Source organism: Martes martes (assembly GCF_963455335.1).
Source record: "Martes martes genome assembly, chromosome: 6".
Classification (NCBI taxonomy): Eukaryota; Metazoa; Chordata; class Mammalia; order Carnivora; family Mustelidae; genus Martes; species Martes martes.
This window is the reverse complement of record NC_137893.1, coordinates 16,458,557-16,475,587: the sequence shown is the minus strand read 5'-3', so window position 1 is coordinate 16,475,587 and position 17,031 is coordinate 16,458,557. Positions and strand designations below refer to the sequence as shown.

General features: G+C 47.4%; 1 protein-coding gene across 1 annotated transcript; it reads left to right on the top strand.

Moving 5' to 3' along the window:
* Positions 1 to 6,157: 6,157 nt before the first annotated feature.
* Positions 6,158 to 8,944, top strand: LOC308344281 (UL16-binding protein 3-like; the record flags this gene model as incomplete). The annotated part of the gene is made up of 4 exons (XM_080805877.1): positions 6,158 to 6,293; positions 7,376 to 7,639; positions 7,861 to 8,136; positions 8,790 to 8,944. 4 exons carry the CDS (start codon positions 6,158 to 6,160, stop codon positions 8,942 to 8,944), a joined length of 831 nt encoding a protein of 276 aa, XP_080662003.1.
* Between the last annotated feature and the right edge of the window lie 8,087 nt (positions 8,945 to 17,031).

Here is a 17,031-nt window from a genome sequence, read left to right as displayed (position 1 = left end):
ATACTATCTTTATCATACAATATAGTTAATTTGGAATTTTATTATTATTTTTAATTTTTTCAAAGATATTATTTATTTGAGAGAGAGAGAGAGAGAGAGAGAACAAGCTGGGGGAGGGATAGAGGGACAGGGAAAAGCAGACTCCCCGCTGAGCAGGAAGCTGGTTGTGGGACTCCATCCAAGGACCCTGGGATCATGACCTCAGCTGAAGGCAGACATTTAACTGGCTGAGCCGCACAAGTGCCCCTGGAATTTCTTTTATATCCCAAGAGAACTCATGGAATTGTGTTCTTCCTCCACTGTATGGGGAAAATAAAAGTGGTGATTCTGCTAGATCTGTTGTGGAGATAGAGAATTGAAAGATCGCTCAGAAATCCGCTTTCCAGCAGCCAACTGTCAGTCTCAGACATGATCCCGACAGGCCACATACAAACAAATGTTCTGGAAATGAAGCAGTTGAGAATCTTTCTGAGTTTCCTGGATCCCCCACCACTGTCTCTCCTGTCATCCCTCCCCACTGACTCACCTCCTTCAGAGCACAGTGGGTCTTCACAGCAGAAATAGATCTGCTTCTAACAGTTGATTTATTCCCTCATGAGCAAAGGATTGGTATCCAGAATATAGAAAGAGCTCCCGCAAATAAATATGTGTAATTCTGGCTCTCCCAAGATCTGTGCAAGTGCTTAGAGCAAGTCACAGACAGTAAATCAGCCTCAGAAATCACTGAACACATCCCAAGTTATCGAGATAACATGAAGAACAACGGGCTTGCTTTATACATGCATCAAACTAACAAGATTTTTTTTTGATATTTTATTTATTTATTTGACAGAGATCACAAGTAAACAGAGAGGCAGGCAGAGAGAGAGAGGAAGCAGGCTCCCTGCAGAGCAGAAAGCCTGATGCAGGGCTCGATCCCAGGACCCTGGGATCATGACCTGAGCTGAAGGCAGAGGCTTTAACCCACTGAGCCACCCAGGCACCCCAAACTGAAGATTTTAAAGAGATCTATAGCAAGTGGTGGACAGGCAATGGAATGACAAGAGTTCTCTTCTGCGTTGGTAGGAATTTAAATGGAATCCCTCATTTGCCATATAGTTCACCCTATCCAGATGATGGTTGGTGTGTTTATCCTACTGCATGGCAATCCCAGTGTTAATTCGAGGCCGAAAATATATGGGAACCAAAAAGGCAATAGAGATGTACGATTGTTTACTGTGGTGCTATGTGTCATAGCAAAAAATTAGCCATAGGATATCCAAATGAGGTACAATATATACAATGTGTTAGGAGATTTCTGTTTCTCTCTAGTTAAGACTAAATAATCTGAACTCTTGTCAAAATATGACACAAAGGTGAGCCAAAACACAGGATGAACAAAGCTTTCAAATATATATTGAGAACTTCTGGACAACATACTCTCCCAGTGGCCTCCTACATCTGAATCTCTTCACCTGCATTTACAGATTAAGCTAATCCACCAACAAGGCAAATAAAACACTCTAACCCTCATCTTCAGCACATCTAGGAAATGGAAAATGCCCAAGTCTGCCGATCTCTTTGGCTGTATTGGACATTGCTGGAACAATACGAAGCAGAGTCTAAGAACGAGGAGACATTCAGGTACCATGAGACCTACTAGGAGATGATCCTGTGGTGACCCAGGGGAATGTCCTGGTGTAGAGGAAATACATCCTAAAATGTCAACATCAGGGAACATCACCAAAACTGGGAGGACATCAGTGTGACAGCTGAGATACCAGCCAATAGGATCTAGCAGTACATTAGAAGGATTTTTCACCATGACCAGGTGGTTGGTATTCCTGGGCTACAGGGGTGGTTCAACATCCACACACCAAGCAATGTGATACACTACCTTCATAAAATAAGGGACAAGAATCCCATGATCCTCTCAATAGATGCAGCAAAAGCATTTCACAAGGTACAGCATCCTTTCTTGAAGAAAACTCGTCACAGTGTAGGGACAGAGGAAACATACCTCAATACCATAAAAGCCATATATGGAAAGCCCACAGTGAATATCATTTTCAGTGTGCAAAAACTGAGAGCTTTCCCCCTAAGCTCGGGAACAAGGCAAGGATATCCACTCTGACCACTGTTGTTCAACATAGTGCTAGAAGTCGTAGCCTCAGCAATTGGCAATGAAAAGAAATAAGAAGCCATCTGAATCGACAAAGAAAAAGTCAAACTCTTACTCTTCACAGATGACATGATACTCTATATGGAAAACCCAAAAGATTCCACCCCAAAATGGATAGCACTCATACAGGAATTCAACAAACTGGCAGGATATAAAACCAAGGCATAGAAATCAGTTGTATTTCTATGCACTAACAATGAGACAAAGGAAGCAGAAATAAAAAAGGTGATCCCATTTATAGTTGCACATAAAACCCTAAGAAATGTAGGAATAAACCTAATCAAAGAAGCAAACTACAGAACTATAGAAAACTAGGGAACACTCATGAGAGAAATTGAGGGAGACAAAGAGTTGGAAAGACATTCCATGCTCATGGATTGCAAGAACAAATATTGTTAAGTGTCTGTGCTACCCAGAGCACATTCACATACACATTCAGTGCAGTCCCTATGACAATACTATCAACTTTTTCCCCAGAGCTGGAACAAGTAATCCTAAAATTTGTATGGAACCAGGAAAGACTCCAAATAGCCAAAGCAATGTTGGCAAAGAAAATAAAAGCTGGTGGCATCACATTCTGGACTTCAGGCTCTATTACAAAGCTATAATCTTCAACACAGTATGGTACTGCACAAAAACAGACACGTAGATCAATGGAACAGAATAGAGAGCCCAGAAATGGGCCTTCAACTCTATGGTCAACTAATCCTTGACAAAGCAGGAAAGAATATCCTATGGGGGGAAAAAAAGGCAGTCTCTTCAACAAATGGTGTTGGGAATATTGGCCAGTCATGTGCAGAAGAATGAAACTGGACCATTTTCTTTCTTTCTTTTTTTTTTTTTAAGATTTTATTTATTTATTTGACAGAGAGAGATCACAAGTAGGCAGAGAGGCAGGCAGAGAGAAGGGGAGAAGCAGGCTTCCCATTAAGCAGAGAGCCCGGTGCAGGGCTCGATCCCAGGACCCTGAGATCCTGACCTGAGGGGAAGGCAGAGGCTTAACCACTAAGCCAGCCAGGTGCCCCAAAGCTGGACCATTTTCTAACACCCTACACAAAAACAGCCTCAAAATCGATGAAAGACCTAAATGTGAGACAGGAGTCCATCAAAATCCTAGAGGAGAACATAGATAGCAAGCTCTATGAGCTCGCCCGCAACAACTTCTTATAAGACATGTCTCCAGAGGCAAGGGAATCAAAGGCCAATCTGATCTACTGGGACTTCATCAAGATAAAAAGCTCTAGGTTTTGTTGTTATTGTTGTTTTAAAGATTGTATTTATTTATTTCAGAGAGAGAGCACAAGCAGGGAGGAGGGACAGAGAGAGAGGGAAGAACATCCTCCCCGTTGAGCAGGGAGCCCCATGCAGGCCTCGAACTCAGGACCCTTGGATTATTACCTGAGTAGAAGGCAGACACTTAACCAACTAACCCACCAGGTACCCCATAAAAAGCTTTTGGATAGCAAAGGATCAGTCAACAAAACCAAAAGACCACTACAGAATGGGAGGAGATATTGTAAATGACAGATAAAGGGCCAGAATCCAAAATCTATAAAGAACTTACCACCTCAACACCCCAAAACAAACAATCTAATCAACAAATGAGCAGAAGACATGAACAGACATGTCTCCAGAGAAGACATCCAAATGGCCAACAGATGAAAAAATGCTCCACATCACTCAGCATCAAGGAAATACAAATCAAAACCACCATGAGATACCACCTCACACCAGTCAGAATGGCTAAAATTAACAAGTCAGGAAAGGACAGATGTTGGTGACAACGTGGAGAAAGAGGAACCCTCTTACACCGTTGGTGGGAATGCAAGCTGGTGCAGCTTCTTGGGAAAACCATATGGAGGTTCCTCAGAAAGTTGAAAATAGGGCTACCCTATGACCCTGCAATTGCACTAGTGGGGATTTACCCCAAAGATACAAATGTAGTGAACCGACAGGGCGAGTTCACCCCAGTGTTTATGGCAACAATGTCCACAATAGCCAAATTATGGAAAGAGCACAGATGTCCATCGACAGGTGAATGGATAACGAAGATGTGGTATAATACTCTCAGCCATCAAAAGAAATGGAATCTTGACATTTACAACAACAAGCATGGAACTAGAGGGTGTTCTGCTAAGCGAAGTAAGTCAGTCAGAGAAGACAAGTATCATATGGTCTTACTCATATGTGGAATTTAAGAAGGAAAACAGAGGATCATGGAAGAAGGGAGGGAGAAATAAACAAGATGAAACCAGAGAGGGAGATAAACCATAAGAGACTCTTAATCACAGAAAACAAACTGAAGGCTGCTGGAGGGGAGAGGGGGAGCAGGATGGACAAACTAGGTGGTGGACACTGTGGGGGAGGAGGGCACGTGGTGTAGTCAGCACTGTGTGTTATGTGAGACATGAACCGCTAGCCTCTACCTTGGAAGCTAGGAATACATTATATGTCATTTAATTGAGTTTACATTTTAAAAAATAGGAAAAAGAAAACAATATTAGTGATTTCTCCTCAACAGGGAAAGTATTACTACAATTCACACAGTGTAGGTATATTCTTTAAATGTCTTTTAAACTATTTAAAATTATTCATTAAGCTTCTATACTAGAATTGTTAACCCTTAAAAATTGAGAAGTAAACGGTAGTTCACTCTTATCCTAGCATTCCTAGCTGACTGGCAGATTTTAAATTCTCTTCACAATTTTTAGAAACACGTGATTTCTCATAGTACCTTTTCCAGTTTGACACAGGACATGCTTACCAACAGACCCACATATCTTGAGTTCCTCTGTAAAAGGAAACCAAAAGTAGATAAATCTATATTCCATGAATACATAAATAAATAAATGTAGGCTAGAACAGTTCATCCAGCTTCTGTTAGAGCCCTACACATATCGGGTCACATCTGATTCAGTCAGCTGCGTTCAGTTCCTCCAGGTGTAGTCGTTTACAATGTGGCTATTTAGTTCTCAAAGCCCAGAACTAACAGAAGTGTTTCCAGTGACTAACGGGGATGGGATACTTTATTATCTATCATACCTACAATAAGTCTAGCATTATGTGGCTGGTTTTATGCAATTTATAGGACAGGAAGATGATCGTGAGTGAAAGTGATGTACTCTCGCTGCAACACTCACTTTGTCTCAGAGCTAAAGTGTGGTCACTGAAAAAAAAATCCGTCATTTTTTTCCTCCTCTGCAAACCTGAAGGTAGCACTGCTTGGAAATAGGATTCTCTGTAGAATTTATGGGTTGCTAAGAGGTTCCATACTGGAGGAATAGCATTCCTCTGCTTTTACTTCCAGAGTCTGAGAACTTGCATTAAAAGTTGGCCACAGGCCCATAGGCTTCTCCTACACTTGCAGAGATAAGGGACTTGAAGCTACGTGCCTTCAAAAAGAAGGAGAGGATTGCCTATAAATCATCTCACCAAACTTGATTCTTATGAAAGATGGGGGTAAAATTCACCTAGTGCCCAAAAAGAATCCAGTTAACTTGTCACACCCATAGGCGCAAGTGTCTCTGTCTAGTGGTTTCCAAGCATCGAAAATCTTCCTTGCCCAGGGGGCAAGTCCGAGCTCCGCCCGTCCGCGCCCCGCGCGTCCGCGCCCCGCCCACTCCCGCCGATCCGGACCGAGGCGGTTCCAGTGGCCCCGGCACGATTCAGTCCGTCGCTGTCTCCACCTGGCAGCGTGGCTCAGCGAGTCGGCTCAGCCGGCAGCTCCGCCTTCGGCTGGGTCCTTGGCCCCTTCCTCTGCCTCTCCCGGCTCCGCCCGCGCCTGTTCTCTCGCCTCTGCCGCGAGTGTGAGAAGGGGAAGTTGGGCGACACTGAGCAGCTTCTCGCGGACAGAGGTCCAGTCCCTCTCGGCGGGAGACAGGCGCCCTCCCGCGCAGCCCCGGCCCGGCCGCAGCAAGCACGTTCGATTCCCGGCCCGCGGGTTCCTTCGGAAGCCACCCCGCGCCTCACCCGCAACTCCCCCGGCTCGGGGTCGCGATGGAGCCCACGGCCGCCACCAGGCTCCCGGGGCGCTCGCGGCTCCTGTTTCTGTTTCTCCTGCGGCTGCTGCGCGGGATCACGGCGGCGCCGTCCGGGTGGGTCGTGGGCGGGACGCGCGGCGGAGCAGAGACAGGTGAGTCCCGGGAACTTGGGAAACTTGTCGCCGGCTTGGGCCGCCCCCCACCCCCACCCCACGCAGTCGCCGCCGCCCGCGGGCTCCTTTCCCGCTCGGCGGAGTCCGCCGGGACTTTGTCGCCCTGTGGGACGGAAAAGAGGGGACCTGGGCGAGGGGACCACGGACTGCCAGGCTCTGGGCGCTGGAGCGGGGGGGTGGGGGGAGGGGAGGTGGAGAGGCCGCGGCGGGGAGTCCGCTGTCGCCCCCATCCCCCGCCTGCCCCCCTCGGGGAGCGGGAGCCCAGCCCTGGAGCCCCGGGCTGGGTACAGGACAGGGCGATCGCGCAGGGCCTGGACCCCCGCACACCTGCTCGACTCTGGCACTGAAGCAACTTCTCCTTGAGTCACCACCCCCGCCCCTCCAGAGCTCCCCCTGGATATATTTTGCGGACCTTTTTGGGGTTTTCTGTTTGGGGAGTTTTTTGTTTGTTTTGCTTCTATTTTATATCATTCTGACTTATGCATTACTCTGAGCCTTGTGATCCCTTCCTCTAGTCTCTGCTCAGATAACTAGTCAGTGCAAACTTTACTTGGACTCATCCCTGGAGCTCATTAGGGCCATCTCCTGGGCCCTACGGAATCCTGCGACCCATGGTCTTGAACTCTCCCTTCTCGGACTTTGGATTCTATCCCCACTGCCCCCGCCCTGCCCCAGCTCCTCAGGAGCAGCCCCCTCCCTGCCCCTCATCTTCCTACAGGACACTGGCCTGCGTCCTGACAGTCCTGTGACATGCAGGCCTCCTCTGCTATGGCCAGGCTGGCTTGTGCCTGCACTGGGTAGAGTGACTGATGCAGCGTTTGGCCTGCGTTTGGTTGGTGCGGGTTCCCATCTGGGCATTTGTGGCTTCCTGCCAGGCAGAGGTATCCTGATCCTATCCCAAAAGGGGAAGGGCCCCAGCCTCTACACTAGGGGGAGCCGCTGTGCAGGGACAGTTCTTGCTCTGTCTTGCACACATTCTATTGCTGTCACCTGGATGGCAGCGAGGTGCCTGCTGCTCTTTTTCTTCCAGCACCACCTCCACCTGTGTTTTTCCTTCCCAGATGCTCTCTTGCTTTCCTACAATTTCTCCATCACATCTCAGGCCGGGCCTGAACAACCGTGGTGTGAGATTCGAGGCCAGGTCAATGGAAATAAGTTTCTTTCCTATGCCTGTGGGAGCAAGCGGGTCAAACCCATTGGTCCTCTGGGGATGAAGCTGAAGGACACAGCATTTTGGGACACACAAATGGAACCTCTGAAAGACCTGGGGGAAGAGCTCAGAAAGAAACTGCTGGACAGCAAAGCGGAGATTTTCACTAAGAGCGGTGAGTCTGAAGGTCCAGGGCAGAAGGAGAACACGTTGGCAGGGCTGGGAGCTCTGGAGATCATGGAAAACTTCGAAGTGGGTCCCAGCAGCCAGGGCAGACAAGGAGGCCAGAGCAGGACCAGGAGGGCAGAAGGGGAGCCGAGGAGTGCGCAGTGGGTGGGGCAAAGGATTGGTCAGGACCAGAGGCTGACCTGTTTCCCCTGGCGGGGGCGGGGGCAGATTCTCTCACCATGCAGGGCAGGCTCATGTGTGAGCGTGGGGCCGACGGACACACCAGAGGATCCTGGCAGTTTGCCTTCAATGGAGAGTTAAGCCACTGCTTCAACCCAGAAAAGAGAAATTGGACAGTGGTTTCTCCTGGAGGCCAACAGTTCATTGGCACATTGGACAATGACAAAGAGCTGAACAAGCTCCTTGTGCGGACGTCAAACGGAGACTGTAAGAGCTGGCTCCAGCAAGTATGGGAGCACTGGAATGAAACCCGGGAGACCACAGGTAACTCAGAAGACTGGATGGAGTGCTGGTTCTCCTGAAATGACCTTGACCTACCCCACAGTGTGGTGTGTGTGTGTGTGTGTGTGTGTGTGTGTGTGTGGAGAGAGAAATTGATCCATCCATGGGAAATTCTTCTTGGCAGAATTCTTCTAGAATTCTAGAATTCTTCTAGAATTCTTCCTTTCCCTTCTCACCTCCTGGAATCACTTCCTTGATGCATACACCTTTGTATTTGGGTATTTCTTGGATTTCTTGCCCCAAACAGGGGAGCATCAGTCTGTTTCCAGAGATGCTCTTACGTTTCTTTATCTGAGAATTACTATCTTTTTCATGTCACCTGGTGTATTGCCAGAAATCCTTCAGTGCCACCTGGACTGTCAGCTCCTGAGAGGTGGTCGCTGTCACCATCCTTACCCAGCATCACCCCCTGTCTGTCAGAGTAGTAGTGACTTCTTATATTGCAAACCCTGCTTCCCCTTTTGGCTGCATCCCCTCCTCCCTTCCCAACATCAGGACTGGTCACAGCAGCTGCCACAAGGACAGTGATAGACACCGTCTGCCTGGTAGGATGGACCTGGACCAGCAGGAGCTGAGGAAGCCTCCCCCAGTTTGGAGTCCCAACTGGGGCTCTGATTCTTGCGGTTTCATTTCAGCGCCACCAACAACACAGCCAGATGTGGCCCAGACCAGGAACATAGGGAGCCCCAACGTCGTCATCATCATCGTCATCGTCATCATCGTCATCGTCATCATCGTCATCATCGTCATCATAAGTTACATAATCATCAAAAATCGACGCTCTCGGTAGAACTTCTTTAGAAAGACAGATAGTGAGAGCAGTTTGAGAGGGAAGGGAGGGGCAGATGGCCTGGTGTGAGCACAGGGAACGGTGAATTCCCAGCCTCACCCCTGCCTACTGCCTGAACCTTCTCACAGGGCAATGGGAAGAGATGAGTGAGACCTTATGTCACGTGTTGGCAACAGCTTGGACAAGCTCTGCCCTGAGCTCTGATATGGCCTCACTCACTGTTAAGGGCACTGGGAAAGGGGAGGGGCCCACACCACTGCTTAAGGCCTGTTGGTGCTAAAGGGATTGAGGGAAGTCAGGCCTGGCTCTGACCTGGTTCTCCATTGGAGAGAGTCAATTTGGGTCCAGGGTGTGTGGGGTGGGGACAGTGGGGAAACACAGCATGGGCTGTACTCCCATTTGAGAGAGAGCAGCATGGCAGCTCCATGGGACATCTCAAGGAGAAGGGGACTCCCTCCTGGCAGTTACAAGGACAGGGGACCAGGGTCTCATCTCAGGAAGAGGGAGTGGGAAGGCCTCTGCAGGTCAACTCAAAGGGATGGACAGTAGTGCCATGTTCTGCCAGAACATGGCTTGGATCTTCGCATGTGAGGCAGCAAGTGCCCAGTAGAGACTGTGCATGATGGGACTAGGAGGCCAGTTCTCCGTGCAACAGTGGGAACCCTGACTGAGGCTGGTGCTGTCCCTGGCAGCCAGCTTCCTGCAGAGCTCAGATCCTGAGCCCCTGAGCAGCCCCTGCTTTGAGCAGAGCTGACCTGGGAGATGGGCTAACTGAGCTCCCCTGTGAGCTCCCAGCTGAGCCGGACCAGGAATGGGTGGGATGGGGGATGGGATCATCAGAGTAAGAGCTCTGTGTGCTGCTTGCCAGGAGGAAGGGAAAAGAAGGACCTTTGCCCACAGTGTTCCCTAAGGTTAGAGGTGTCAAGTGCAGGCCCCTGTATTCTGTCAGATCCCCCAGCAGGTCCTTTAGGATCTGCCATGAGAGGGAGCATCAGAATCTGAGTCATGTGAGCACATTGGTTTCTTACTCACTTTGGTCCTGAGCCCAGACCATTGGTAACAGGGTCTGGGGCTGACTCCGTGATTTGGTTCAGGAGGGAGGAGGTTTGTAAAGGTGGCTGGGCCCAGGGCTGGGGACATGGCTTGGGGAAATGCATGCCCCTAGGCGAGGTCTGGGCTCTAGGGTGGGGAGTGCTGGTGACTGACAGCCCCAGGACAGGGGATTCAGGATTTCCTCAGCCTCAGAGACAAACACCTGTTCTGTTCTTAGGCTGCCAAGTCCACCAAGAAGCCCCTCAGCGTGGGGACCAGCTTGGCGACTCTACCTCTGGGCCAGCTGCCCTTGGATGAGCTGCTGTTCATCATGAGACCAACAGCACTTCCAAGTTTACAAATCCAGGACCTCAGTCTGACCACCTGGTGCAGGACAGGGAACCTCCCATGTCCATTCTTGATTTTGTGCCTCTCCTGTTCAGCACATTCCACTGGCATACTCTATGCCATTTTCTCTCGGTGCTAAGTGATGGAATTCCTGCACTGAAATGTTTAAATAATGGACTGAAGGATCTCAACGAAGACAACCTTTTCCATGTTGTCCTCTGGTTGTGCAATATCGGATTCTTCTCTGTAAGAGGACCATGTCCTTGCAGACATTATCGCCAAAAAGATGCTGTTTGAAGCTCTAGAACTTCAGGGATATTTTCTGTGTCCTCATTGCCTTTTTTAAAAATTATTTTCTAACAACGTTATTTACTTTATTAACTATATTTATTTTACCTTATTAACATATTTATTAACATATTTTAGTTACCTTAAAATCAACCCATTAACCTCATTGACTTCTAAATGGAATATTTTATAATGTGATTATTTTCCCGGGCCTGGGTGGCTAAGTTGCTGGGGCATCTGCTTTCAGCTCAGGACTTGATCTTTGGGTCTGAGGGGAGTCCTGCCTCTGGCCGCCTGCTCAGCAGGGCATTTGCTTCCCCCCCTGCCCTTCTCCTGCTCTTGCTCACGCATGCTTTCTCTCTCTCTCAAAAATGAGTAAATAAAAAAAAAAAAGTTTAAGAAATATTTATAATGTGATTATTTTCTTCAGCAATTTATTTCCATCTGCATATATTGAAGGAAGCATATCTCTTATAAAAGATTAATTAATCTGGAATTAGTTTTATATCCCGTAAGAACTCTGGGAATTTTTTTCTTCCTCTACTGCATGGGGAAAAAATAAGTGTGATTCTGCTAGATTTCTTGTGGAGACACAATTTAAGGATGGCTCGGAAATCAACTTTCAGGCAGTCATCTGTCAGTCTCAGACATGATCCTGACACTTCGGAATTTAACAGATATTCTGGGAATGAAGCAGTTGAGAATCTGAGTTTCCCTAGGTCCCTTACCTACAGCACTGACTTTCCTGTCATCCTCCTTCAGTGCACAGTGAGCCTTCACAGCAGAAACAGAACTGATTCTAACGGTTGATTTGTTCCCTCGTGAGCAAAGGACTGGTATCCAGAATATACAAAGAGCTCCTGCAAGTAAGTATAAATCTGGTTCTCCAAGGATCTGTGCAAATGCTTTGAACAAGTCACAGACAGTAAATCAGCCTATGAAATCACTGAACACATCCCGTTATCAAGATAACACAAAGAACAACGGGCTTGCTTTATACATGCATCAAACTGACAAGATTTTAAAGATGGTTATAGCAAGTGGTGGACAGAAAATGGGATAACAAGAGTTCTCTTCTGCATTGGTAGGAGTTTAAATGGAATCACTCTTTTGCCCTATATTTCATCCTATCCAGACGGTGGTTGGTGTGTTCATCCCACTGCATGGCAATCCCAGTGTTAATTCGAGGCTGGAAACTCATGGGGATCAAAAAACAATAGAGATGTAGGATTGTTTACTGCAGTGCTATGTGTCATAGCAAACAATTAGCCATAGGATATCCAACTGAGGTACAATATATACAGTGTGTTAGGAGATTTCTGTTTCTAAGACTAAATAATCTGAACTATTGTCAAAAAATGACACAAAAATGGGTCAAAACACCAGCTGAACAAAGCTTTCAAATGTATATTTGAGAACTTATGGACAACATACAGTCCCAGCGGCCTCCTCCATGTAAATCCCTCCACCTACATTTACAGATTAAACCAATCCACCAGCAAGGCAAATAAAATACTCTAGCCCTCATCTTCAGCACATCCAGGAAATGGAAAATGCCCAAGTCTGTCGGTCTCTTTGGCGGTATTGGACAATCCTAGAACAATTCGAAGCAGAGCCTGAGGATGAGAAGGCCCTCAGGTACCATGAGACCTACTAGGAGATGATCCTGTGGTGGCCCATGGGAATGTCCCGGTGTGGGGAAACTATATTCTAAATGTTGGCATCAGGACATCACGAAAACTGGGAGGACATCAGTGTGACAGCTCTGTCATATGGTTCAGGAAGAAATGTGTTCAGTACAAGACTCACAAGGTCTTAAGAAGTTTAGGCTTGTTTCAAAAATGTGTATGGTTCTGAAAAATGAGGACACAAGAAATACATCAGTTTCAGAATTTGATGTGACAAGTTAAATGACTCCAAACAGCTCCTGGTCATTTTTTTAAGTCAGGTCCTCCCTCTTTGTTCCCTTCTCCCTCTCTGTGCTCCAGTGTTCAGCAGCCTGTCCCTCCTGTCTGTCATCAGCATGGTGACCCCAGGCCTTTCGAGAGAGGAGAGTAGCTGCGGACTGGAATTGGGAGGCATGCACCCTTAGTCTCTAGACCCTAACCCTCACTTTGGTGTAGGAGATGGCAGGCACCTGAATCAGCTCTTTGGAGATTAGATCACCCTCTAAGTCATCTGTTGACAGTGTGTTACCAATGATTTTTCTGCTTGAAACTCATGGCTGCTAAGCGATTTCCCATACAACCTCCCTGGCCCTTTTCACCTCCTGAAATCTCTTCCTCTCCCAAACCCTAAGGTTCTCACCATCAGCCCCCAGGCTTTCTGTTCTAGAACCTTCCTCTGTCAGGTATTCTGGATCACATGGGCCAACAGCCTGCGTCCTGTGAAAGCTGGGCACATATGTCACCTGAAGTTAAGTCTTCCTCACCCACCTGTTTCAGTCAGACTTCTCCAGAAAATAGAAGCAGTATGATGTGCAGATAGAGAGATAATGAGAGATTTACTCATGCGCCTGTGGAGGCCGTCAACTCCACATCCTGAAGCCGTCCTGAGACTCCGCGGTGCAGGTGGAGTGTGAAGGCAGTCTGTGGGAGAGCTCCCCGTCGTTCTTTGCGGGAGTCACTCCTGTTCTTTCCAGGCCTTCCACTGACGTGACAAGGCCCGGCAATGTTCTGAAGGACGTTCTCCTTTACTTGAAGCTCACCCATTTAAATGTCAATTTTATCCAAAATAGTCTCCAAGTGGACAGGCAAAATTAACCATCCCACATCCTTAGGCTAAATTAAGCATCCTCTCTCCCTTCTGTGGGGCCTCACAAGTGAGTCCAGAGTAAGATTATCACAGCCGGTACTCGCGTCAGCAGCACATATACTAAAATTGAAACAATAGAGTGAAGGTTAGTGTAGCCCCTGGGCAAGGTTGACATGTAAATTCATGAAGAGTTCCATATTTTGGGGTCATTGTTGCCATTTTAGTTCTTTGTTCTTTCATTCATCTATTCTTCTCTGGACAGAATGAGAAGACAGAAAAACTCACCTCAGAAAAGAGAACAAGAGGCAGTACCGACTGCCAGGGATCTAATCAGCATGGGCATTAGTAAGATGTCAGAACTAGAATTCAGAATTAAGATTATAAAGATACTACCTGGGCGTGAAAAAAGCACAGAAGACACTAGAGAGTCCTCCTCTGGAGAAATTAAAGAACTAAAATCTACTAAAAGGGGAAGGGAGCAAAAAATAAAATAAGGGAAATCAGAGGGGGGAGACAAACCATAAGAGACCCTTAATCATAGGAGACTGAGGGTTGCTGGAGGGGATGGTGGTGAGAGATTTGGTAACTGGGGGATGGGCACTAGGGAGGGCATGGGAGGTAATGAGAACCGGGTATTATATGCTGCTGATGAATCCCTACAGTTGCATCTGAAACTAACAACACACTATATGTTAATTAATTGAATTTAAATAAAACATGAAGAAAAAAATAAAATGACATTGGATATATGTATAATAGGGCGCCTAGGTGGCTCAGTCATTAAGCGGCTGCCTTCAGCTCAGATCATGATCCAGGGTACTAAGATCGAGCCCCGCATCAGTCTGCCCGCTCAATGGGAAGCAAGGTTCTCCCTCTCCCACTCCCCATGCTTGTGTTCCCTCTTGTGCTGTGCCTCTGTCAAATAAATTTAAAAAAAAAAATTAAAAATCAAAAAGACTAAAACCAGGAATGAATCATCTGTTCCGTTTAATTAGATCTTGATCCACCCTTTGGATCAGAGCCATAAAGGAGCAGCTGGGAGGCCTACCCAAAGAGAGGGACCTGGATCCTGGTTCCTGTAGCCTTGGGGAAGGTGACAGGCAAAGATACATCTTCCCTTGTCTTCAGCCTCTCCTCACCTTGGTAGCTCAACACAAGGTCTGAGTGTGACTGTCCTTGCCCTGCCACAGCCTTTCCTGGTCCAGTCAGGTGACAGCATCCCATTCTAACAGCAGCTCACTGCCCCCTCCCGAGCCACTCTGAGGCACCTCTGCTCAAGGCAGGGGCAGTTCAGCTGGCTGGGGCTCTGGGCTCTGCAGGAGGCTAGCTTCCAGGTGAGAGCACCAGGGCTGAGCTAGGTATCCCAGGGAACCCTGGAGCTCTGGTCTTTGAATCTCATCCTGGAGAGTCTCTCCTATGGGCCCTCTGTCTTAGCTGCCACCACCCCAGGAGAGCTGTGTGTTCTGCCTCCTTGAGAAAGAGACCAGGGGAGATGAAAAACAACAAGGAGGCTCAGAAAAGGGAATAGTAAGAAGTAAATCTCTGGAAACAGAACGAGGCCTTCAGGTTGGGGCCAGGAAGAAATCCAGAGAGAGAGAACTAAAGGTATGTGCAATAGGGAGAGATGCCAGTAGGTAAGAAGGGAGAAGAAGGATACTAGAACACATTAGTGGGCCCTTGTACTCCTAAGAACAACTCATCATATATACATCATTTACACACACACACACACACACACACACACTATGGTGGGTTCCACCAATCTCTTTTCAAGAGAACCAGCACTCCATCCAGTCTTCTACTTACCTGGGGTCTCCTGCATCTCATTGCTGTAAGAGCCATCTCTTACAGTCTCTGTTTGCTATCTTCGTGAGGAGCTCGGTCCGCTCTCTGTCACTGTCCAACATGTCCTTAATCTGTTGGCCTCCAGGAGGAACCTCTATCTACTTTCTATTCTCTGGGTCAAAGAGGCAGGTTAACTGCTCATTGAAGACAAACTGCCAGGATACTGTGGTGTGTCCATCAGCCCCACACTCACACATGAGCCTGCCCTGCATGGTGAGAGAATCTGCCCCCGCCCCCACCAGGGGAAACAGGTCAGTCTCTGGTCTTGACCAATCCTTTGCCCCACCCGCTGAGCACTCCTCAGCTCCCCTTCATCCAGTGACACATGAGCTTAGGTACTGCTATGAAGGGGCCCTGCAAGTGTAATTAACATGGCGACTCAGTTGACTTTAAGACAGGGAGATTATTCTCGATCATCTGAGGGGCTCAGGGAATCCCATGAGCCCTTCAAAATGAAGACTTTCTCAGACTGGAGGCAAGAGAGATGTGGCAGAAGGAGAGGCAGAGAGCACTGGTGCCCTGTTGCTGGCCCTGAGATGAAGGGGGCCATATGCAAGATGGAGGCCCCTACAGGAGTTAAGGAGGGCCTCCACCTGGCAACCAGCAAGGAAGTGGGGCTCTCACTCCAGAAACTCCACAAAACTGGATTTCCTCAGCAATCTGAATGAGCAGATTCCTCCCAGTGTCTCTGGCTAAGAGCCCAGCTGGTCAGTGCCTTGACATTGGCTTTGGGAAGCCCAGAGCCTGAAACTGAGTCAGTGTGGACATCTCATTTACATAGCTGTGACACAAGAAGTAGAGGTGTTGATTTAAGTAGCTAATTTTGTGATGATATGTTATGGCTGCAATAAAATCTAATACATACACTCTCCTCCTTGAATGAAAATTCGACAGCATATAAAATTCTAGGCCCAAAGCTCTTTCACACCAACACTTGGGAGGGATGACTCCTTGGGCCTCCTGCAACCAGGATGGCTGTTGGGAAGATTGCTGTTGATCTATTATTTCCTTCTTACCTTTGTAGTTCCTCAGAGTTCATTTGCGGGCGGGAGCCGGAAGGCTGCTCATTTGTCATCTCTGTCTGCTTGATCTTGTACTACACTAGAGTGACAGACACAGTTTCATGGAGTTGGATGAAGACTTTCAACACTTTTTCAAGCACTAGACAGATAGATACGGGGCTGACAAGTTCACTGGTTTTCTTTTGTTCAGGTACCACTAGGCTTCCTTCCTTCCACCTTTTATAAGAATCAGGTTTATTGAGATATAATTCATAGGCAATGATCCCCTTTTCTTTGAAGGCACGTAGCTTCAAGTCCCCTATTTTTGGAAGTGTAGGAGAAGGATATGGGCATCTGGCCAAATTCTGATGCATGTTCTCAGGGTCTGGAAATAAAAGCAGAGGAATGCTATTACTCCAGCCCTGGAACCTCTTAGCAACCCATAAATTCTACAGAGAATCCTATTCCCAAGCAGTGCTACCTTCAGGTCTGCAGAGGAGAAAAAAAATGTGTGATTTTTTTTTTTCAGTGACCACACTTTAGCTCTGAGACAAAGTGAGTGTTGGAGTGAGAGTACATCACTTTCACTCACGATCATCTTCCTATCCTATAAATTGCATAAAATCAGCCACAAAATGCTAGGCTTATTGTAAGTATGATAGATAATAAAGTATCCCATTCCCTTCAGTCACTGGAAACACTTATGTAGGTTCTGGGCTTAGAGAACTAAATAGCCACATTGTAAACAACAGCACCTGGAGAAACCGAACTCAGTTGGCTGAATCAGGTGTGACCAGATATGTGTAGGGCTCTAACAGA